Source organism: Scyliorhinus torazame, chromosome 8 (assembly GCF_047496885.1).
Source record: "Scyliorhinus torazame isolate Kashiwa2021f chromosome 8, sScyTor2.1, whole genome shotgun sequence".
NCBI lineage: Eukaryota > Metazoa > Chordata > Chondrichthyes > Carcharhiniformes > Scyliorhinidae > Scyliorhinus > Scyliorhinus torazame.
Window position 1 is genome coordinate 223,435,448 of NC_092714.1, and position 25,263 is coordinate 223,460,710.

A 25,263-nucleotide genomic window follows, 5' to 3' on the forward strand; every position below is an offset into this window, starting at 1 on the left:
TGTGGCCAGTGTCAGGCCGTCACTGGGATTAAGGCCCTCGGGTATGGAAATTCCCCCACCCTTGCTGAGAGCTTCTGGCAAAATAGAGGCTGACAGCTCTCCATTGCTGTTTGTGACATTGGCAGCTGTGGTAGCTGCTTGCACTGCACCCTTCAGAGGCCCAGGCTTAATGATGGACCTTAGGCTAAAGATGAGTGAGGGCGGAATGGGCTGAGGGTGGCTTTCAATGGGCCCCCCTTCCTGGTGCCAGATCTCTTGATCAGGCACTGAGTGCCTTTGAATGAGAGATTCGACCAACAGCCCTTCAGGCTCCCCCTATGTTGAATCCCTCACCTGTTTCTGGTGGAATACCAGCGCCGGCAGAATGAGATCCTTAAGTGGGCATTAATGAACATCTGGATGGGAAAGCCATCCACATGGCCTCCTGATTCAGTTAATTGGGTGGAGGCAGTGGGCTTCCCATCCCTTTCAATCTAATTAACTGCCCCGCCCCATCTCCTCCACCAACCCGCTCCTCCAAATTCATTACCAGGGAGGCTTTAAATTCCACTGAAGAATCATTTCCATTTGCTTGCTTCTGCTGTTCAATTTCGGATGATGCTGGTTATGCACTAAAAATTGTTATTAATCAAGTTTCAGTCCTTAACATATTGAGCTTGAACTTTGCAAAGAATTCCACACAAATATCCCTAGATTTAATTATGGATATTTTGATCCATTATCGTATTCATTAATGAATATTTTTCCTGGAACATGCATGGAAAAATGTACATTTTTAGCTCCTAAAAGTTTTAAATCAGACTAATTGAGAACAGTAACATATAAAACGGATTAGTTTGAATTATGAAGACAGGCTGCATCGATTAGGCTTGTTTCTCCACAGGTATTAAAAATTAGGAGGCAATACAATTGAGGTGGTTCAGATAATTACAAGATTTGATAGGCTAGGTCAAGAGTAACTGTTTCTTCTGGTGAGTTTAGAACAAGGAGGCATATCTTTTTTTAAAAATCTGATCCAAACCATTCTGGAATGGGGGAACGGGGGTGGAAGGAATGTCAGGAAGCAATCTTTCTCACCGAGTAGTGGAAATCTGAAATCAAGTCCAAAAAATTCAGTTAAATGCAGATCAACCTTGATCTAATTGAATGGCGAAACCGACTCAAGGTGCTGAATGGCCTACTTCCCTTCCTCTGAAACTGACCAAGAAAACATGCCCATTAGCAACTATATGCAACCCAGTGAATGAAATGCACCACTCCCTTATAATGCTTTTTCAAAATTAAACAATAAAGAATTCAAAGGGAAGCTTGGAATAATTGTGTTTAGTATCTATCTGTTATAGTCTAAGATCCGTCTGCTGTAGTCATCACTTAAAACTGGATTTATTTATTACCGTAAAAATTTCAATAGAAAGCTTTGAATAATGGGCTCTAACATCCATCTGTTACAGTCTAATATCCTGTACCAGCCTCCCCGAACAGGCGCCGGAATGTGGCGACTAGGGGCTTTTCACAGTAACTTCATTTGAAGCCTACTTGTGACAATAAACGATTTTCATTTCATTTTCATATCCATTTGCTTTCATTATCTTCTCTGAAGATATTGCCTGGGACACAAGCCTGAACTCTAGATTCATGCATTATTAGTACCTACTGTTTTTTTTTTAAATATATATTTTATTGAAAATTTTTTCCCTGAGCAACATTTTTCCCGCTTACAAAACAAGTGAAACGATAACAATAACAAAACAGAAATTTTTAACTTTTTAACAATAATAATAATACACAAGTAACAAAACCTCAATCTATTGACCTATACTCAACTAAACCTCCTCCCCCCCCCCCCCCCCCCTCCCCCCTGGGTTGCTGCTGCTGGTCATCTATCTTCCCTCTAACGTTCCCCTAGGTAGTCGAGAAATGGCTGCCACCGCCTGGTGAACCCTTGAGCCAATCCTCTCAGGGCAAACTTTATCTGCTCCAGTTTAATAAACCCCGCCATATCGTTTACCCAGGCCTCCAGTCCGGGGGGTTTCGCCTCCTTCCACATAAGTAGGATCCTGCGCCGGGCTACTAGGGACGCAAAGGCCACGACATCGGCCTCTTTCGCCTCCTGCGCTCCCGGCTCTTCCGCAACTCCAAACAGAGCTAACCCCCAGCTTGGTTTGACCCGGGCATTCACCACCTGCGAGATCTCTCCCGTCACTCCCTTCCAATATCCTTCCAGTGCCGGGCACGCCCAAAACATATGTGCGTGGTTTGCCGGGCTCCCACCACACCTCCCACATCTGTTCTCCACTCCAAAGAACCTGCTCAATCTTGCCCCCGTTATGTGTGCTCTATGTAGCACCTTAAATTGAACCAGGCTAAGCCTGGTGCATGAGGAAGAGGAGTTTACCCTGCTTAGGGCATCAGCCCACATACCCTCTTCTATCTCCTCCCCTAATTCTTCTTCCCACTTTCCCTTTAGTTCTCCCACCGACTCCTCCCCCTCTTCCCTCATCTCTCTGTAAATCTCTGACACCTTGCCCTCTCCGACCCACACCCCTGAAAGCACCCTGTCCTGTATTAGTACCTACTGTTTTAATAGCGTATTTTCATTGGGTGTGTGGCGGCAAACCACCAGTCACATAGTATCAACCTTAACCTTGCTCTTGTGGCTGCATTGATAATATAAGTGGTCCATTTTATCTTCTGGTCAACAAAAGCACTATAGTGCATTTGATGGAACACTTCTCAACAGTGGTGGTATTTGAATGTCCAGAGGAGGTGGTTAGCTTCTCTTGTTCAAAATGGTCTCTACACACTTGTATGGCGTGGATGTTATCTGCCACTTATCTTCCAAAGCATGGATGTTATTTGCTGTGTGCTGTTATGAGCTGTTTTCTCATTAGAAGAATTATGGCTGGAGCTAAGCAATAGAATCAACAATGAGCAGGCTCATTCATGGCTTATGATGGAGGGAAGATCAACACTGAATCAGATTTAATATGGTGTTGGTGAGGACACTTCCCTCAGGAACTCCTGGAATGATGTCATTCTATAATTTTTACGCATTTTTACTTTTGTACCTTTTTCAAATTGTGTGTGTGTCGGGGGGGAAACTGAAGTGAAATCACAGAAAAGCTGTGGCCTGAGTGGCTGGTTGGGATTCTACACTAAATTTAAAAAAACTGAGCATTGGTAACTAATTAAACATAATTACTGAATTATAATTTAGAGGGATATCTAAGCCAGAGATCGGAGAGTACTATATTTAGCTTTCGCATTTCTATTAGAAATCTAGTGCTAGGAAACAGATAGTCAACAGTAACTTTGAAATTAAAAAAAAAAAATATTCAAAAAAAAAAAAAATTTTTTTTAATTTAAATTTTAATTAATTGACGCAATGTCAGTTAGAGGGGTGCTGTGCTCTGACTGTGAGATGTGGCAGGTCCGGGAGGCTTCCAGCGTCCTGGATGGCTTCATCTGCAGAAAGTGCACCCAACTGGAGCTCCTCACAGACCGCATGGTTCGGTTGGAGCGGCAATTGGATGCACTTAGGAGCATGCAGGTGGCGGAAAGTGTCATAGATCGCAGTTATGTAGATGTGGTCACACCCAAGGTGCAGGCAGAGAAATGGGTGACCACCAGAAAGGGCAGGCAGTCAGTGCAGGAATCCCCTGTGGTTGTCCCCCTCTCGAACAGATATACCCCTTTGGATACTGTCGGGGGGGATAGCCTATCAGGGGAAAACAGCAGCAGCTAGAGCAGTGGCACCACGGCTGGCTCTGATGTTCAGAAGGGAGGGTCAAAGCGCAGAAGAGTAATAGTAATAGGGGACTCTATAGTCAGGGGTACAGATAGGCGCTTCTGTGGACGTGAAAGAGACTCCAGGATGGTATGTTGCATCCCTGGTGCCAGGGTCCAGGATGTCTCCGAACGGGTAGAGGGCATCCTGAAGGGGGAGGGCAAACAGGCAGAGGTCGTTGTACATGTTGGTACTAACGACATAGGCAGGAAGGGGCATGAGGTCCTGCAGCAGGAGTTCAGGGAGCTAGGCAGAAAGTTAAAAGACAGGACCTCGAGGGTTGTAATCTCGGGATTACTCCCTGTGCCACGTGCCAGTGAGGCTAGAAATAGGAAGATAGAGCAGCTAAACACGTGGCTAAACAGCTGGTGTAGGAGGGAGGGTTTCCATTATCTGGACCACTGGGAGCTCTTCCGGGGCAGGTGTGACCTGTATAAGAAGGACGGGTTGCATCTAAACCGGAGAGGCATAAATATCCTGGCCGCGAAGTTTGCTAGTGTCACACGGGAGGGTTTAAACTAGTATGGCAGGGGGGTGGGCACGGGAGCAATAGGTCAGAAGGTGAGAGCATTGAGGGAGAACTAGGGAACTAGGGAACTGAGGCAGAGCAGACAGGGAGAAGTTGCTGAACACAGCGGGTCTGGTGGCCTGAAGTGCCTATGTTTTAATGCAAGAAGTATTACGGGTAAGGCAGATGAACTTAGAGCGTGGATTAGTACTTGGAACTATGATATTGTTGCCATTACAGAGACCTGGTTGAGGGAAGGGCAGGATTGGCAGCTAAACGTTCCAGGATTTAGATGTTGCAGGCGGGATAGAGGGGGATGTAAAAGGGGAGGCGGAGTTGCGCTACTGGTTCGGGGGAATATCACAGCTGTACTGCGAGAGGACACCTCAGAGGGCAGTGAGGCTATATGGGTAGAGATCAGGAATAAGAAGGGTGCAGTCACAATGTTGGGGGTTTACTACAGGCCTCCCAACAGCCAGCGGGAGATAGAGGAGCAGATAGGTAGACAGATTTTGGAAAAGAGTAAAAACAACAGGGTTGTGGTGATGGGAGACTTCAACTTCCCCAATATTGACTGGGACTCACTTAGTGCCAGGGGCTTAGACGGGGCGGAGTTTGTAAGGAGCATCCAGGAGGGCTTCTTAAAACAATATGTAGACAGTCCAACTAGGGAAGGAGCGGTACTGGACCTGGTATTGGGGAATGAGCCTGGCCAGGTGGTAGATGTTTCAGTAGGGGAGCATTTCGGTAACAGTGACCACAATTCAGTAAGTTTTAAAGCACTGGTGGACAAGGATAAGAGTGGTCCTAGGATGAATGTGCTAAATTGGGGGAAGGCTAATTATCACAATATTAGGCGGGAACTGAAGAACATAGATTGGGGGCGGATGTTTGAGGGCAAATCAACATCTGACATGTGGGAGGCTTTCAAGTGGCAGCTAAAAGGAATTCAGGACCGGCATGTTCCTGTGAGGAAGAAGGATAAATACGGCAATTTTCGGGAACCTTGGATGACGAGAGATATTGTAGGCCTCGTCAAAAAGAAAAAGGAGGCATTTATCAGGGCTAAAAGGCTGGGAACAGACGAAGCCTGCGTGGAATATAAGGAAAGTAGGAAGGAACTTAAGCAAGGAGTCAGGAGGGCTAGAAGGGGTCACGAAAAGTCATTGGCAAATAGGGTTAAGGAAAATCCCAAGGCTTTTTACACGTACATAAAAAGCAAAAGGGTAGCCAGGGAAAGGGTTGGCCCACTGAAGGATAGGCAAGGGAATCTATGTGTGGAGCCAGAGGAAATGGGCGAGGTACTAAATGAATACTTTGCATCAGTATTCACCAAAGAGAAGGAATTGGTAGATGTTGAGTCTGGAGAAGGGTGTGTAGATAGCCTGGGTCACATTGAGATCCAAAAAGAAGAGGTGTTGGGTGTCTTAAAAAATATTAAGGTAGATAAGTCCCCAGGACCTGATGGGATCTACCCCAGAATACTGAAGGAGGCTGGAGAGGAAATTGCTGAGGCCTTGACGGAAATCTTTGGACCCTCGCTGTCTTCGGGGGATGTCCCGGAGGACTGGAGAATAGCCAATGTTGTTCCTCTGTTTAAGAAGGGTAGCAAGGATAATCCCGGGAACTACAGGCCGGTGAGCCTTACTTCAGTGGTAGGGAAATTACTGGAGAGAATTCTTCGAGACAGGATCTACTCCCATTTGGAAGCAAATGGACGTATTAGTGAGAGGCAGCACAGTTTTGTGAAGGGGAGGTCGTGTCTCACTAACTTGATAGAGTTTTTCGAGGAGGTCACTAAGATGATTGATGCAGGTAGGGCAGTGGATGTTGTCTATATGGACTTCAGTAAGGCCTTTGACAAGGTCCCTCATGGTAGACTAGTACAAAAGGTGAAGTCACACGGGATCAGGGGTGAGCTGGCAAGGTGGATACAGAACTGGCTAGGCCATAGAAGGCAGAGAGTAGCAATGGAAGGATGCTTTTCTAATTGGAGGGCTGTGACCAGTGGTGTTCCACAGGGATCAGTGCTGGGGCCTTTGCTCTTTGTAGTATATATAAATGATTTGGAGGAAAATGTAACTGGTCTGATTCGTAAGTTTGCAGACGACACAAAGGTTGGTGGAATTGTGGATAGCGATGAGGACTGTCGGAGGATACAGCAGGATTTAGATTGTTTGGAGACTTGGGCGGAGAGATGGCAGATGGAGTTTAATCCGGACAAATGTGAGGTAATGCATTTTGGAAGGTCTAATGCAGGTAGGGAATATACGGTGAATGGTAGAACCCTCAAGAGTATTGAAAGTCAAAGAGATCTAGGAGTACAGGTCCACAGGTCACTGAAAGGGGCAACACAGGTGGAGAAGGTAGTCAAGAAGGCATACGGCATGCTTGCCTTCATTGGCCGGGGCATTGAGTATAAGAATTGGCAAGTCATGTTGCAGCTGTATAGAACCTTAGTTAGGCCACACTTGGAGTATAGTGTTCAATTCTGGTCGCCACACTACCAGAAGGATGTGGAGGCTTTAGAGAGGGTGCAGAAGAGATTTACCAGAATGTTGCCTGGTATGGAGGGCATTAGCTATGAGGAGCGGTTGAATAAACTCGGTTTGTTCTCACTGGAACGAAGGAGGTTGAGGGGAGACCTGATAGAGGTCTACAAAATTATGAGGGGCATAGACAGAGTGGATAGTCAGAGGCTTTTCCCCAGGGTAGAGGGGTCAATTACTAGGGGGCATAGGTTTGAGGTGAGAGGGGCAAGGTTTAGAGTAGATGTACGAGGCAAGTTTTTTACGCAGAGGGTAGTGGGTGCCTGGAACTCGCTACCGGAGGAGGTGGTGGAAGCAGGGACGATAGTGACATTTAAGGGGCATCTTGACAAATACATGAATAGGATGGGAATAGAGGGATACGGACCCAGGAAGTGTAGAAGATTGTAGTTTAGTCGGGCAGCATGGTCGGCACGGGCTTGGAGGGCCGAAGGGCCTGTTCCTGTGCTGTACATTTCTTTGTTCTTTGTATAACATCCTTAAAAGTAAGTCCAGGATGGGTGTTCGGCAGAATTTAGCATTTTAATTCATGATCATTGCATGACTCTTGGATCAGTGATCAGCACTCTCAACCCTGAGTCACAAGGTTGTGGGTTCATGCCCCATTCCATAGACTTGAACACATAATTTGGCACATCAGTGCAGTACAGAGGAAGTGCTGCACTGTCAGAAGTGCTGTCTTTAAAGTGTCAAAGCCTTCTCTACCCTTTTAGGGTGGATGTAAAAGATACTCCAGGACTATTCAAAAATAGGTTCTCCTTGTGTCATGGCCAACATTTATCTGTCAGCGAGCACTCAAACACAGACGATCTGGGTATTGACTTCTTTGTGAGGGCTGGCTGTGCACAAACTAACTGATACATCTCTACAACAGTGCTGACACCTTTAAAAGTACTTTATTGGCTTTAATTTACAGTGCTTTAGGAAGGTCTGAGTAGTAAAAGGTGTTGGGCGTGATTGAACGGCCATGCGGCGCCCGAAAAGGGGGCACAGCATAGCCAATAAGAGCCTGGAGACCCCGCTTGCAACGCCTCGTGAGATCTAGCGCGATCACATGAGCTGTTGCGTAGTGAAATTACCCATTGTGGGTGGGATCACTTATTACCAAATCTGCATATTAAAGCGAGTCAGCTAGTCTCTCTTTAATGTGCAGGTTCCTGAGTTACCCGAGGCGTCGGATCAATCTCCTTCGCCTCAGTGAGTGCCGTTCAGTACTAGTCTCCACAAGCAGCGACCAGACGGAACAACACTCATGGGGTCCCCCAGGGATCGGAGGCCCCCAGGTGCATGCCCTATGGGCAGGGTGGTATCTGGCATTGCTGGTGCCAGCCTGGCACTGTCCAAGTGGCAGGGGCATTGCCAGGTTGGCACAGCCAAGGTGCCAAGCTGGCATTTTGTGAGTGGGTACGATCGGGCTGAGGCTGCCCCATGTTGGTGTTGGGAGGGGTGCGGGGGACTGGGGACCCTCACCTCCCCTCCCATAGTGCTTTGTGGTTTGGGGGATCAGGGTTGCTTTGGGGGCCTTGGAGATCAGGATGTCATTTAAAAATGAGGAGCTCCTCAGTGTACAAAAACGGGTCTATGTGCAGCCTTGGCACCGTTGAGGCCCCTTATCGAACGTGGGTCGCATTTTATAGCCTTCTGTTTATCGGCGTTACGAGCGCCAGGAAACACGCAGCTAAATACATTCGCTATGGCACTTGGTTCCCATTTAGTTAAATCGCGCCTGTCGTATAAATGCAAGTTCTTAAGTTTTTTTAATTTCTCAGTTAGTGCTATTGAAATACTATTTGCTCCAGCCTATCTCTTAACATGAATTCCATTATTCTATATCCTTTTGGGTTAATAGAGCTAAAGTTGTCCGGCTAAGATTTGTCACTTTTGAATTATAGAAACCACACTTACCTGTCTTCTAATCTGAAACCTCACAAGTTGATGAGTGTTTTTGGGGTTGGAAGACTTTTTCCAGTATGATTCCACAGGGCTCAGTACGATGTCCTCTGCTTTTTATGGTATATATTGTCATGTGAGAGTACCTTTAAAAAATGGGTGTTTATAAATGGGTGTGTATATAAATATCTGTAGTGTGAGTACCCTTAAGAAAATGGGTGTTTACTACTGCAGTGATGTCAGAGTGGGTGGAGCTGGGCTGTCTGTCAGTTTTTTACTTTCGTTTTAGGCTGTTTGCTGCAGGGGTGTTTTAGTTTTGTTTTTAGTGTTGGAGCTGAAGCCAGACAAAGCAGGTATACTGTTGACCTCTCTGCCATGAAAAGACTATCTCTTGATCATTTGGGTGAATTCAGAATTATGAATGTTTTCAGTAGTGAATGTAAACCTGATGTCCTTCTGTTAGAAGGTGTTTCTTTTGTCTTCTGGATGTTGTTTGGGAAGTTATTAAGGATTACTATTCTTTGGGGGTTGTATTTGAATTGATGGTTGCTAAGATGTTCACTATGTTTTAAAAAGGTTAACTTGAGTTCATAGAATAAACATTGTTTTGCTTTTTAAAAAATACTTTCGATTTCTGCTGTACCACACCTGTAGAGTGGGCCCCATACCACAATCTATTAAATGTTGTGGGTCAGGTGAACTCCATGATACACTTTAGGGTTCTCTAAACCCTGGCCCATAACAATATTAATGATTTGGATTTAAATGTAGGGGCATATTTCAAGAAGTTTGCAGATGACAAGACAAAAAACTGCTGTAAATGTTTCTACATTTTCTAAATATCTGAAAAGGAAGATGTGGGGAGAGGACAGGGGAGTGACAGTACATGAATTACTCCTCAGAAGAGCCAGCACAAGCACGAGTGGCCAAGTGGCCACCTTCTGTGTGGTAACAATTCTATGCTTCTATACTATAAGTGCCCACGGATTTCTCCCTGCCAATAAGTACTAAAGTAAGCAAGTAGAATTTGAGGACATATAAGATTAAAGTAGAAATCAGAAAAATGCAGTGCTCTCTAATTAAATGGATTCAATCTCCTTGGGGCTGTATTTCATAATCCTGAATTCTGCCCTGCTCTGTCAGGGTGGGGAGTAGGGGTGGCGTCTGTCTGTCTCTTTGCTTGTGTCTCTCCCATTGTCTCTGTTTCTTTGTGTCTTTCTTTGTTTACCTCTCTCCTTACCAAATGACTGTGACATTCATATTAATATAATTACTATTGTAAGTTTTACATTGAGCAGAGATTTTTTTAAGTCTAAGTATCTTTTGTTTAATGTTACATTAGAAAGCATTTATTTAATTTCTGATTACTGGAGCTAACTTGTTCAGTCTTGACTAGCATATACATTATGTGACTTTAAAGGTATAAAACCATGTTCTGGGCACATTGGAGATTTTCTATTTAATTCTAAAAGGATTACTTCAGCTTTGGTTCCGCAAGAACATACAAAGCTAATAATTAAAGTGGATTTTGGGTTTGATATTAACTTATCGATTGTTATGACACCCGAGGCCAGGGCACGGCCAGTTCCAGCCTCCCTGGACCCAGAGTCTCAACACGATTGAACTAGCCAATAATTCTTAGAAAAACACCCAAAGTCTTTAGCCCTTGGTTGCCCAATAATTACAGTCACCAGGTTTGTAAATGTTATATATAGTTTTATACTCAAATCATTTCCAGTCTGTCATAGTTTTCACTGGAGATTCATTCAGGTCTCTGCAGTTTCAGAAATACAGCAGCTCATTGTATTTCTGGAGAGAGGAGCGAGAGCAAGTCCTTTTTCTCTGTGGTCCAGGTCTGCTTTCCTTGGGTCTCTAGAAATCTTCACACCCAGGCAGGATACAATCACCCCCGGTTACCGGAAGAATAAGGCCTTTTGAGCAATCCATTGGCCAGTAGCCAACCAGTCGAACTGATTCCCACCCCATCTCTCGGATGTCACAAAGTCTGAGTTCTGTTGTCCAAAGCTAGTAGAGTGTTCTCTTTTATAACTCATTTTCCCCTGCTTGACTTTAAGATGTATGTCCATTAAGCATCCATGGATCTAAATGATAACAGCAAAAAATAAAGAAAAGGGGGTGGGGGAAAGGCAATCAGCAGGAAGGGCCTTTACATGATATGCTAAAGGAAACTTTCTAAACACGCCACTGTCTCCGTGGCACAGTAGCACAGTGGGTAGCACTGTTGCTTCACAGCACCAGGGGTCCCAGGTTTGATTCCCAGCTTGGGTCACTGTCTGTGTGGAGTCTGCACGTTCTCCCCGTGTCTGCATGGGTATCCTCCGGGTGCTCCGGTTTCCTCCCACAAGTCCCGAAAGACGTGCTGTTAGGTAATTTGGGCATTCGGAATTCTCCCTCTGTGTACCAGAACAGCCACAGGAGTGTGGCGACTAGGGGCTTTTCACAGTAACTTCATTGCATTGTAAGCCTACTTGTGACAATAAAGATTATTATTATTACTAAATGGCTTGAGTTGAGAAAGAAATACGTACAGGCTTATGTCATTTGTGTTCTGGAAAATAGCAAAGTTATTCTGTAGAGGAAAGTGGCCATTTCCTTCCATTGGGAGAACTTGGAGCCTGCTCCATCTTCCATGCAGTAGCCCAGGGAGCAACTGTAAGCCGACACAAAGGAAATCTTGCAGGGACTGTGACAATGCCTCCACCCTGCCTGATCCCACACCCATCATCTGTTTGCAGCAGACAAGGAAACAGCAGCAGTCCTGGTGGAGCCAGGGCTCAAGAAAACTCTGATCGTGATATTGAAGCAGTAGTACGTTTCACCACCCTGAATTTGCATTAATCCACTGTGCAGGAGAGTCCTGGCTATGGTGGCACTTTTCTTTTTGCTGAAAGCATTCTACAAGAAGTGAATAGGATATTAATGTTTTGTTGGCCCAATTTCCCAGTTAATGTTTAAGAGTTGCTGACATTCAGACGGGATGCCTCTTCATGTTTTTTAAGAATTCCTTAATCCCAAAATGATTTTTTTTACCCAATCCCAATAGAAAATAGGACACTATCAGAGGTGCCCCGTCTTGACATGGTAAACTGAGGCCAAGCTTGCCCTCACAGGTTAAATATTCTGGGATTGCGATTGAGAAGTACAGGGAAGCTTACTGTGCTACCCTGCCCAGTGTCTGCCCCGCAGTTAACATCACTAAACTGATTATCTGGCCATTTGTCTTGGAGCTGTTTGTTCGACCTTGCTGTGTGCTATTCACTTCCATGTTTCTGATGTTAGAGTTCTTTGAAGAGATAACAAATAGGTTAGACCAAGGAGAGCCAATGGATGTTATCTATCTTGACTTCTAAAAGGCCTTTGATAAGGTGCCTCACGGGAGACTGCTGAGTAAAATAAGGGCCCATGGTATTCGAGGCAAGGTACTAACATGGATTGACGATTGGCTGTCAGGCAGAAGGCAGAGAGTTGGGATAAAAGGTTCTTTTTCGGAATGGCAACCGGTGACGAGTAGTGTCCCGCAGGGTTCAGTGTTGGGGCCACAGCTGTTCTCTTGATATATTAACGATCTAGATGACGGGACTGGGGGCATTCTGGCTAAGTTTGCCGATGATACAAAGATAGGTGGAGGGGCAGGTAGTATGGAGGAGGTGGGGAGGCTGCAGAAAGATTTAGACAGTTTAGGAGAGTGGTCCAAGAAATGGCTGATGAAATTCAACGTGGGCAAGTGCGAGGTCTTGCACTTTGGAAAAAAGAATAGAGGCATGGACTATTTTCTAAACGGTGACAAAATTCATAATGCTGAAGTGCAAAGGGACTTGGGAGTCCTAGTCCAGGATTCTCTAAAGGTAAACTTGCAGGTTGAGTCCGTAATTAAGAAAGCAAATGCAATGTTGTCATTCATCTCAAGAGGCTTGGAATATAAAAGCAGGGATGTACTTCTGAAGCTTTATAAAGCATTAGTTAGGCCCCATTTAGAATACTGTGAGCAATTTTGGGCCCCACACCTCAGGAAGGACATACTGGCACTGGAGCGGGTCCAGCGGAGATTCACACGGATGATCCCAGGAATGGTAGGCCTAACATACGATGAACGTCTGAGGATCTTGGGATTATATTCATTGGAGTTTAGGAGGTTGAGGGGAGATCTAATAGAAACTTACAAGATAATGAATGGCTTAGATAAGGTGGATGTAGGGAAGTTGTTTCCATTAGCAGGGGAGGCTGGGACCCGGGGGCACAGCCTTAGAATAAAAGGGAGTCACTTTAGAACAGAGATGAGGAGAAATTTCTTCAGCCAGAGAGTGGTGGGTATGTGGAATTCATTGCCACAGAGGGCGGTGGAGGCCGGGACGTTGAGTGTCTTTAAGACAGAAGTTGATAAATTCTTGATTTCTCAAGGAATTAAGGGCTATGGAGAGAGAGCGGGTAAATGGAGTTGAAATCAGCCATGATTGAATGGTGGAGTGGACTCGATGGGCCGAATGGCCTGCCTTCCACTCCTATGTCTTATTGTCTTATGTTTCCTACATCACAACACTGACTACACTTCATAAGTACTTCATTGGTTGTAAAGTGCTTTAGAACACCCTGAGATTGTGAATTCTAAATTTAATTCAAATGTGATTGTCCATTCAGAAACTCTTTGCTTGTTCATTTTTTTAAAAATCACATCAATAGATAATTAACAAAGAAAAAGAAAAATTGCACCTCAGAAATCTAACTCTGTTTAAATACATGTTTAAAACTATTTTGTTGCATTTAAAATAATCAATGAGGCAATTAAGCAATAAGCATCACATACATAAATAAAAGTTCTTTTGTTTACACTTTTATTGCTTTTGCAAACTCGTCACTTCCCCGCCTTTGTCTTTCACTGGGTTACCCCTGGTAACTAAAATCTGTGATGGGTTAGGGGCTTGGTGGAAAGAACTGCATTCAGAAATGTTCATATCACAACATGAGTTGGGTGGATAATTTAAGTATGAGTGATTTTGCCACTTCACTGGATCATTTTGCCTTTTCTATCAGTACTTGTTCTGCCAAAGTTATTGCCCTGTTTCAATATTTGAAATGGCCGCTCACTAACCTTGGATATTTTCAGTTACCCAGTGTACCAGGTTAGTAGGTTGGCCAACTTCCTGTTGGATCTATTTCTGGACTTGGGAAGACCAGCCATTTGCAAGTCCAAGCTACAATTGTTCAGTCAAGAAGTCCTCTCCAACTGCTGGCACATTCCAGATTTCCAATATTTACTTATCATGGAACAGATTAGTAAAGTGGGTTTGATTCAGTTGAACAGTTGATGTGATCAACTGACAAGGTAGGTTCAATGGACAACATGTGGAATTTGTTTAAACTTAAATAGGATTTAACTGAACAACCAGCGAGCGGTTTTTGTTGAGGTTTTCAGATTTTTAAAAATTGAAGCTTAATGCTAATATTCTTTGTCTCTTTCAGAAGACTGGAGACATCCACAAGACTGTAAATAAGAAGCAAGTTAAAGCAGAAATCTTGAATCCGACCAAGTGATTCGGATACCTGGATGAAATTCTGCTGGGATTTTCACTGACGCATTCAACTGTTTGGATAGGAGAAATGAGCCTTGTGCCCCAATAACACTGAGTAAATGTGAATACTGAGTCCAAGTCACTGGTTACAGCAAGCAGAAAGTGATAAAAAAGGAAATGCTAAAACAAGCCTCTGGTCCCCCTACTTTCACTTCGGCAATTCCTTTCCGGATCCTGAATAAGGGACCTGATTATTTCCGAAAGCAGATGGAGAGCAGTTGCCGAAAGCAGATGGAGAGCAGTAGCCGGAAGCAGAGTGCAGTGGAGCGTCTGGAAGCTGATAAATTAAAATATGTGAAGAGTCAGCAGGTAGCAAGTACCCGACAAGAGCCAGTGAAGGCAACTGAACTTGTTCTGTCTCCTGCTATCAGGCGGACCCTCCACAGCCCCAGGAAAGCCCCAAGTGCTGTAACCTGCAGGGCAGAGAATGCTGATTGGAGAGGAGTGTTAAACCTGGAAAGTCTCAGAAATCTAATCAATGATAATCCAAACCTGCCAGCGAGCCAGCCAGGCTCGGCGGAACAGGCCACTAATTCCAACTCTGGAAACTTGCAGAGCCACGTGGAACCTGGGAACAGCCTCAGATCTGAGCTACATAGCAGCATCTTTGTGCCAGCTCATAATGCTGCAGTGAGACGGGTGGATGTGCGTCCCAATGTCAGCAGGTGTGTCCGGAGGCCACAATGCCCCTCTGTGGCCAGATCGAGGCTTTCATCTGCCACCAGCTCCAGGGGCTCACCCAGGAAAGCCTGTCCCGAGCTGGCAGCCCGGCAACAGCTCTCCCTGCACCGCTCCAAGTCTGACTTGAGTGACCGCTACTCCCGCGTCAGTGCCAACTTGGAACGATTCTTCAACTACTGCGGCCTGGATCCTGAGGAGTTGGAGAGCATGGGAATGGAATGCTTGGCCCGGGCCAGCTCTGATATAATATCCCTCAAGCTCTATAGTGCTAGCAACCTCAGCTCTGAGTACAACCGCTCCCAATACAGCAACGTGGTTGAGGAGAGGCCGAGTGAGCGCATCCCCTATGGGATCTCCATTATTGAGCGCAATGCCAGGGTCATTAAGTGGCTGTATAGCTGCAGGGAAGCCAAGGAGCCACAGAGAGTGTCACCGGTATAAGTGAAGAGATCCTGGGACAATGGTGAAGACTGCTTGATCTTGCCTCTGACGTTGAGCTCATGATTTCATTGCGACATTGGAACTCCAATGTATTGCTCATGACTGCCACCTACTACGTTTAGGGGTATGTGTTTTGAAGGGCTGTCCTATTGATGGACTGTGTAAACTGTGAATATAAGACTCAACAAATTGAACATTTCTAATTTTCGTGCGTGTTTCAGCTTGCAGGGTATTAACTGAATTGAACTGGATTGTTCATGTGATTTTAGTTCAAAAGCATGAAAATCGTCCACTGAATGTGTGAACAGATGTACCACTAAACCAAAAAAATCGGTCCTGGTTTTTCTTTAATCCAGAATTTTAAGTAGTTGAACTAGACAAACCTATTCAAAGAATGTGTACACATCCACATCATCTGGTAAGTTTTTTTTTAAAGCTTAAGAGTAGTAAATTAAATAGCATGTGCTGATGTCTGGGAGAAAAGGTAGTTTTCGCCTTGGGTACAAATACCTCTGTGTCTACCCCAAACATCACATCATTCCTTTTTCAGGTATTGATAGACTTGCTGCATCTCCGATTCCAAATGCTGGGATGTTATCTTCCTATGTGGCATTAGTAAATGTTGTACTTAATGAGCGTTAAACACAACACTAGAAATCCCTTCCTGTCAATTCTGCTGTATATAGGCATCTCCCATGAGAGGCTAATTTTGTTACTTCTGTATCATTGTGAATTTTGTATATTATTTAAAGATTGTAATTTGATATTTTGCTACTGTTTTTAATTAAATGTCAATAAATGTGGGTTTGAGTGTTCAATATTTTGAATTTCATCTTTGCAGAGTATACTTGATATTCTGTGTAAAGCAATTTGAGTATCTGAAATTTAATGCCATACACTATCTGTCCAGCTAGACTCAGCCTCCCAGTTCAAGACAGCTTTGTATTGGCCAATAAATTGATACCGATGTATTAAAGTATCTGATCCTATTGACTGGATTTTCACAGATTCAGGAAGACTCCATGCACTTTTAAAAATGATAGATAGGACCTGGATGCAGAAGTCCCACCTCTATTCCCAACAGTTCCCATTTTAGCCATCAAGGGAAAGGGGCAGAATGCGATTCATGCAGGTGGGAAACCTGAACGCAGTAGGGTCATTTGAACTTAATTCTGGGTTTAAACAGGCACGATTTTGGTTGGTCCAAGGACCTTAATTCGCACTGTGGGAGTCACAGATTGATGCAGTAGATCTAAACACTCTTGAAAGGGGGATGGATTCTGTATGACTGTCATTATTTCAGGTTTTTTAAAATCCATAGCTCTTGAAACATGAATATCAGGTTGACGCTGTCAGGTGAGAGTTTTTAAAACCTGCTGGACTCATTTGATAGGCCATCTGACATAGGTTAGAAAAAATAATGCCAATTGTTCATGCAGTTTCAGCAGAGATAATTATTGACATTTCCCAGCCCCAAGGGCTATTATTTTGATATTACGAATGGATGGGTTGAGATTCAAAAGCAATAGTTGTCTCAGCAGAGAATTTTGAATTCATAGTTTGATAGTTTAACGAGGCTATTAAAGCATTAGCTGTCTTTGAGAGGACTAAAAATAAGTTTGTTTTATTAGAGATGAATCACTTGAGATTTGAGAAAAATGTTTTGAATGGGTGTTTTTTTTTTTGCTATTAAGTTTGTAATGCAAGAGTTGTATTAGATTACTTTTTTCGTCCCCACATGGCTACTGAAGTCTGCCCATGGTACTGAGGTCTGCCCATGGTGGATATTGAGTGAGTGACTATAAAGATAGCATGCAGGGGTATGAATTGGCATGGGAAGAGGATGAGGACACAAGGTAGCATTGGAGCATGTGGGGCATTGGGCATAGGGGCATATGTTGGCATGGAAGTGTTGCAGGTGGGTGGTGGGGTGAGGGCTAGAGCATATAACAACTTCCAAAACTGGGGCAATTTGCACACCGCAAACTCCCACAAAACAGCAATGCGATAAAGACCAGATAAATATGTTTTTAATGATGGTCAATTTTTGGGGATAAATGTATGCCATGACACTGGGGATAACTCCGCTGCTGTACTTCAAAATAGTGCCAAGAGATTATTTCAAGATGTCTGGTGGTCATGAAAAGCTTTATATAAATGCATGTCCTTTTTCTTCAAGTCAACCACCACGTTTCACTCTTTACTGCATTGAGTGGCCTGGTGGCCCTCATTAGTTATTGAGGAAGGTTACAACCACCACCTCTGGCCAACTGGGGCAATAGATGTGGACTTTCCAGTGACATTCAAATTCTAAGAATATATAAAATGCTGTCCTGAGATAGGCACCTAAGAGTAAAATGTAGGTCTCGATATTAGTTGGACAGGTTACAGCTCAATTTTCCAGTTTTAAACCAAAAGAACTAATGTTTTATATAGAAGCTTTTCACACTGTCAGGATGTTCCAAAGTGCTTCACAGGTGATTAATAAGCGCAGGTACAATTGGGAAAACGCAGCAGCAAATATGAGCACAGCAAGGTCCCATTAGCAGCAATGCAATATGTGCCAGAACACCAGGAGAATTCCCCTGCTCTTTCAATCGCCCCATGGGATACTTTTCCACAGGATACTTTTCATTCCCCGGAGTTAACAGATGGAGCGTCATTTTCCATAGGATCACTATAGTGGAGAAGGAGAGCATTTGGTCCTCTGAAAGAGCACTCCAACTAGATCCACTTCCCCACCCTATCCCCGAAACCATGTGCATTAATTATGGCCAATCCACCTAACCTGCGTATCCTTGAAATGTGGGAGGAAGCTGGAACACCTGGAGGAAACCCACGCAGACACTGGGTGAACACGCAAACTCCACACAGCAAGTCACCCCATTTTGGAATTGAACCTAGGTCCCTAGTGCTGTGAGGCAGCAGTGCTAACCACTGTGCTACCATGCTGCCAATTTAGCACCTCATCTAAAGGAGAACACTTCCGACAATGCAGCACTTCCTCAGTGATGATAAAAACTAGACTATGCTCAAGTCTGCAGTAGTTCAATCTATATCGTAACTCAGGTGAGTGCCACCAAGCGCAAAGGCTGAAACTTTAAACTTCAGTGTCCCAAATTTTAAAATAAAACACACCACTCTCTTCCCTACTGCCACTTTACCTTCTCTGCCATATAGCTACCTAATCTTGTCTTGAATATGCTGACACTGTCAGCTTCCCTGATAACTTCCATTTATTCATTGTCCTACGTAACAAGTAATTGAATCTAAACTGTTCACCTTCCTTATCAGAGCTGAGTCATAGAACATAGAAAATACAGCACAGAACAGGCCCTTCGGCCCACGATGTTGTGCCGAACCTTTGTCCTAGATTAATCATAGATTATCATTGAATTTACAGTGCAGAAGGAGGCCATTCGGCCCTTTGAGTCTGCACCGGCTCTTGGAAAGAGCACCCTACCCAAACTCAACACCTCCACCCAACACCAAGGGAAAGTTTGGACACTAAGGGCAATTTATCATGGCCAATCCACCTAACCTGCACATCTTTGGACTGTGGGAGGAAACCGGAGCACCCGGAGGAAACCCACGCAGACACTGGGAGGATGTGCAGACTCCGCACAGACAGTGACCCAAGCCGGAATCGAACCTGGGACCCTGGAGCTGTGAAGCAATTGTGCTATCCACAATGCTACTGTGCTGCCCTTAAGAACAAATAAATCTACACTATATCATTTTACCGTAATCCATTGTACCTATCCAATAGCTGCTTGAAAGTTCCTAATGTTTCCGACTCAACTACTTCCACAGGCAGTGCATTCCATGCCCCCACTACTCTCTGGGTAAAGAACCTACCTCTGATATCCCTCCTGTATCTTCCACCTTTCACCTTAAATTTATGTCCCCTTGTAATGGTTTGTTCCACCCGGGGAAAAAGTCTCTGACTGTCTACTCTATCTATTCCCCTGATCATCTTATAAACCTCTATCAAGTCGCCCCTCATCCTTCTCCGTTCTAATGAGAAAAGGCCTAGCACCCTCAACCTTTCCTCGTAAGACCTACTCTCCATTCCAGGCAACATCCTGGTAAATCTTCTTTGCACCTTTTCCAAAGCTTCCACATCCTTCCTAAAATGAGGCGACCAGAACTGTACACGGTACTCCAAATGTGGCCTTACCAAAGTTTTGTAAAGCTGCATCATCACCTCACGGCTCTTAAATTCAATCCCTCTGTTAATGAACGCGAGCACACCATAGGCCTTCACAGCTCTATCCACTTGAGTGGCAACTTTCAAAGATGTATGAACATAGACCCCAAGATCTCTCTGCTCCTCCACATTGCCAAGAACTCTACCGTTAACCCTGTATTCCGCATTCATATTTGTCCTTCCAAAATGGACAACCTCACACTTTTCAGGGTTAAACTCCATCTGCCACTTCTCAGCCCAGCCCTGCATCCTATCTATGTCCCTTTGCAGCCGACAACAGCCCTCCTTACTATCCACAACTCCACCAATCTTCGTATTGTCTGCAAATTTACTGACCCACCCTTCAACTCCCTCATCCAAGTCATTAATGAAAATCACAAACAGCAGAGGACCCAGAACTGATCCCTGCGGTACGCCACTGGTAACTGGGATCCAGGCTGAATATTTGCCATCCACCACCACTCTCTGACTTCTATCGGTTAGCCAGTTCGTTATCCAACTGGCCAAATTTCCCACTATCCCATGCCTCCTTACTTTCTGAAGAAGCCTACCATGGGGAACCTTATCAAATGCCTTACTAAAATCCATGTACATTACATCCACTGCTTTACCTTCATCCACATGCTTGGTCATCTCCTCAAAGAATTCAATAAGACTTGTAAGGCAAGACCTACCCCTCACAAATCCGTGCTGACTATCCCTAATCAAGCAGTGTCTTTCCAGATGCTCAGAAATCCTATCCTTCAGTACCCTTTCCATTACTTTGCCTACCACCGAAGTAAGACTAACTGGCCTGTAATTCCCAGGGTTATCCCTAGTCCCTTTTTTGAACAGGGGCATGACATTCGCCACTCTCCAATCCCCTGGTACCACCCCTGTTGACAGTGAGGACGAAAAGATCATTGCCAACGGCTCTGCAATTTCATCTCTTGCTTCCCATAGAATCCTTGGATATATCCGGTCAGGCCCGGGGGACTTGTCTATCTTCAAGTTTTTCAAAATGCCCAACACATCTTCCTTCCTTACAAGTATTTCCTCGAGCTTGCCAATCTGTTTCACACTGTCCTCTCCAACAATATTGCCCCTCTCATTTGTAAATGCAGAAGAAAAATACTCGTTCAAGACCTCTCCTATCTGTTCAGACTCAATACACAATCTCCCGCTACTGTCCTTGATCGGACCTACCCTCGCTCTAGTCATTCTCATATTTCTCACATATGTGTAAAAGGCCTTGGGGTTTTCCTTGATCCTACCCGCCAAAGATTGTTCATGCCCTCTCGTAGCTCTCCTAATCCCTTTCTTCAGTTCCCTCCTGGCTATCTTGTATCCCTCCAATGCCCTGTCTGAACCTTGTTTCCTCAGCCTTACATAAGTCTCCTTTATCCTCTTAACAAGACATTCAACCTCACTTGTCAACCATGGTTCCCTCACTCGACCATCTCTTCCCTGCCTGACAGGGACAGACATATCAAGGACACGTAGTACCTGTTCCTTGAACAAGTTCCACATTTCACTTGTGTCCTTCCCTGACAGCCTATGTTCCCAACTTATGCACTTCAATTCTTGTCTGACAACATCGTATTTACCCTTCCCCCAATTGTAAACCTTGCCCTGTCGCACGCACCTATCCCTCTCCATTACTAAAGTGAAAGTCACAGAATTGTGGTCACTATCTCCAAAATGCTCCCCCACTAACAAATCTATCACTTGCCCTGGTTCATTACCAAGTACTAAATCCAATATTGCCCCTCCTCTGGTCGGACAATCTACATACTGTGTTATAAAAGCTTCCTGGACACGCTGCACAAACACCACCCCATCCAAACTATTTGATCTAAAGAGTTTCCACACAACATTTGGGAAGTTAAAGTCACCCATGACTACTACCCTGTGACTTCTGCACCTTTCCAAAATCTGTTTCGCAATCTGTTCCTCCACATCTCTGCTACTATTGGGGGGGCCTATAGAAAACTCCTGACAAGGTAACTGCTCCTTTCCTATTTCTGACTTCAACCCATACTACCTCATTCGGGTGATACCCCTCGAACTGCCTTTCTGCAGCTGTTATACTATCTCTAATTAACAATGCCATCCCCCCACCTCTTTTACCACCCTCCCTAATCTTATTGAAACATCTATAACCAGGGACCTCCAACAACCATTTCTGCCCCTCTTCTATCCAAGTTTCCGTGATGGCCACCACATCGTAGTCCCAAGTACCGATCCATGCCTTAAGTTCACCCACCTTATTCCTGATGCTTCTTGCGTTGAAGTATACACACTTCAACCCATCTCCGTGCCTGCAAGTACTCTCCTTTGTCAGTGTTCCCTTCCCCACTGCCTCATTACACGCTTTGGCGTCCTGAATATCGGCTACCTTAGTTGCTGGATTACAAATCCGGTTCCCATTCCCCTGCCAAATTAGTTTAAACCCTCCCGAAGAGTACTAGAAAACCTCCCTCCCAGGATATTGGTGCCCCTCTGGTTCAGATGCAACCCGTCCTGCTTGTACAGGTCCCACCTTCCCCAGAATGCGCTCCAATTATCCAAATACCTGAAGCCCTCCCTCCTACACCATTCCTGCAGCCACGTGTTCAACTGCACTCTCTCCCTATTCCTAGCCTCGCTATCACGTGGCACCGGCAACAAACCAGAGATGACAACTGTCTGTCCTGGCTTTTAACTTCCAGCCTAACTCCCTAAACTTGTTTATTACCTCCACGCCCCTTTTCCTACCTATGTCGTTGGTACCAATGTGCACCATGACTTCTGGCTGCTCACCCTCCCCCTTAAGGATCCTGAAGATACGATCCGAGACATCCCTGGCCCTGGCACCCGGGAGGCAACATACCTTCCGGGAGTCTCGCTCGCGACCACAGAATCTCCTATCTATTCCCCTAACCATTGAATCTCCTACAACTATTGCTTTTCTATTCTCCCCCCTTCCCTTCTGAGCCCCAGAGCCAGACTCAGTGCCAGAGACCTGGCCACTAGGGCCTTCCCCCGGTAGGTCATCCCCCCCCCCCCCCCCCCCCCCCCAACAGCATCCAAAACGGTATACTTGTTTTGAAGGGGAACGGCCACGAGGGATCCCTGCACTGTCTGCCTGTTTTTTTTTTTTTTTTCCCCTGACTGTAACCCAGCTATTCTTGTCCTGTACCTTGGGTGTGGTTACTTCCCTGTAACTCTTCTCAATCACCCCCTCTGCCTCCCGGATGATCCGATTTCATCCATCTTCAGCTCCAGTTCCCTAACACGGTCTTTGAGGAGCTAAAGTTGGGTGCACTTCCCGCAGGTATAGTCAGCGGGGACACCGGTGGTATCCCTCACCACCCACATCCTACAGGAGGAGCATGCAACTGGCCTAGCCTCCATCCCCTCTTACCTGACAGAATATAGCTGCCCTGTGGACTAACTAGATCTCCGCCCTCCGACTCTGCTCCCAGTCAGCTATACTTTCTGTAAACTCCTGGCTCTCTTCTCACTCTTTGCGGAAATGTCGGAAACAAAATGAAAGTAGCACCTTACTCCCTCCTCACCTAACTCCCTCGGTCACCAAACTCTTACTATAGCACTCAAAATGCACCAAATTCAGCGCTCAGTGCAAAAGCCCAAAGTCCTATCCGTTTGCACAGTTGATAATTACGGCAAGCATAATGGAGCTTTGCTTATCTGAACTATTGATTGGCTCTTTAAGTTCTTCCCTGAGCCATTTTAAGTATTGCCGCTATGTATCGTCCAGAGGTTTGATAGGCTAAAAAGACAACTGCATAAAATGAGGGAGAGAATTAGGTTAAAATTAGAGTACAGGACAACTGTGATTTATTAAATGTAGTTCATCAGGACTCCTGGCAGAACTTCAGGAGCAGTTACCATAGTGATTGAATAAGATAAAGGGTAGAGTGAATGATCACAGTCCAGTGCTCTCAAGATATTATCGCAAACTGTAATCTCTTGGGTACAGAATTTCACATGAAACACTGAAACCAAATGCTTATGATGCTTCTTATTCTGAACATCCAAATCCAGCAACTAGAAAAGAATCTTGAGATAAACTGTTTCTCATGCACATAGTTCTTTAAAGAAAGGAATTTTAAAGATAATATCAAGGAAAGCCTTAGGCATTCCAGGTATATCCGTCTTAATACAGAATCACTGTGAAAGTAAATTAAAATCTTGCATTTGAGGAAAATGAGTGCAATTTTTCTTTTTTGTTCTGCCAGTTATATGAAGAACATGGAAACCTAACACTTCTGTTTGTAGCACTCTCACCTGAGTGAGAAGGTTGTGTTCACGTTTTACTCCAGGATGCAAACACAAAAATCAAAGCTGGCACTCCAGTGCAGTACCGTGCGTGGGGTAGGGTTGCTGCACTCCTTCAGATGAGACATCAAACCCGATCAGCTAGATATAAAAGGCCCCACAACATTATTTTGACTGGTAGGGAAGTTATTCCTGCTATTCTGTCTGATATTTATTCTGTCTGATATTTATTCATCTTATCAAAATCATAACAACAATCATTTGATCATTATCATATTGGTGTGTGGAAGATTGCTGTGTTTGTTATATCACAACAGTGACCATACTTCATAAGTGCTAAAAAGCATTTGGGCATCTAGTGGTTATTAAACGATCTATATAAATGCACGTCTTTTTGTTTTAAGGGCTTTAAGCCCAAATTTGGAATGCACGCTTTCTCCCTGCACGACGACAATTAACTGAGTCCCAACAGATTAGTTAGCCATAAAACAGAACATACTGGACGATTGCAGCAGGTCTGACCCCATCTGTGGAGAGAGAAGAGATTAGTCAGTTAATCAGGAGGAGCAAAAGTACCATACACTGGGCTGGTGCACATGCCAGAATACAAAGTCTTTCACAGAGGGTGTACCTCACTTCCAGGTCAGTCTCCCCTCTTGAATTGGTAGCCATTTTACCCCCACCCACCCACACACACAGGCACACACAAACTTCACTGTTGGAAGTGATTGAAAGCTAGCAGCTTTGCCTTTTAATTTCTTGTATGCACTTAATGCAGCGATGCAAACCTTGTGTGGAAGAAGCAAAGCACTCTGCCAATTCACAAATCGGTCTGGGTTTTACATTTTTCGGCAGGGCGAGAGGAACAGCAATAGAGTAGTCTGCTTGCTCCTGACCCCCACCGCAGCCCATCCAATCAAACGTCGGATGGCCATCCGGTGGGTCAGCCAATTGGAAGTGCAAAGTGGGGGCAGCTTCACACCCAATCGGGATGACAAGTCGGGGCTTCATGTGGCAGAGGGGTAATGCTGCAAACACAAGGTTGAACATGATTTACAAATTGCTGTCTGAATCTTTCTGAATTTCCTATATGGCCAGTTCCATAAAGTTAAAGAGATATAAAAAAGCATACAGACACTGCCACCTTCACCTACAGAATTTTCTGCCACACTTAACCATGATCCCGATGTCAGGTCTTTTCTTCCACCCATGTGCCGCCTCATTGGTGGCATGGTAGCACAGTGGTTAGCACTGTTGTTTCACAGCGGCAGTGACCCGGGTTCAATTCCTGGCTTGGGTCACTGCGCAGAGTCTGCACGTTGTCTCTGTGTCTGTGTGGGTTTCTT

The 25,263-nt window shown here is 44.8% G+C and overlaps 1 protein-coding gene across 5 annotated transcripts in view; it reads left to right on the forward strand.

The window, feature by feature from the left end:
* Positions 1–16,250, forward strand: part of LOC140428403 (protein FAM110B-like) — a 42,741-nt gene extending 26,491 nt beyond the window's left edge. For 4 of the 5 annotated variants that reach the window (XM_072514818.1, XM_072514819.1, XM_072514815.1 and 1 more), the window contains one exon: positions 14,213–16,250. In XM_072514818.1, coding sequence (XP_072370919.1) covers positions 14,440–15,444 — 1,005 coding nt within the window. In that variant the 5' untranslated portion in view covers positions 14,213–14,439 and the 3' untranslated portion in view covers positions 15,445–16,250. The remainder of the gene's footprint in view (positions 1–14,212) is intronic. The other variant, XM_072514817.1, reaches the window with a different exon arrangement.
* The last annotated feature ends 9,013 nt before the right edge of the window (positions 16,251–25,263 follow it).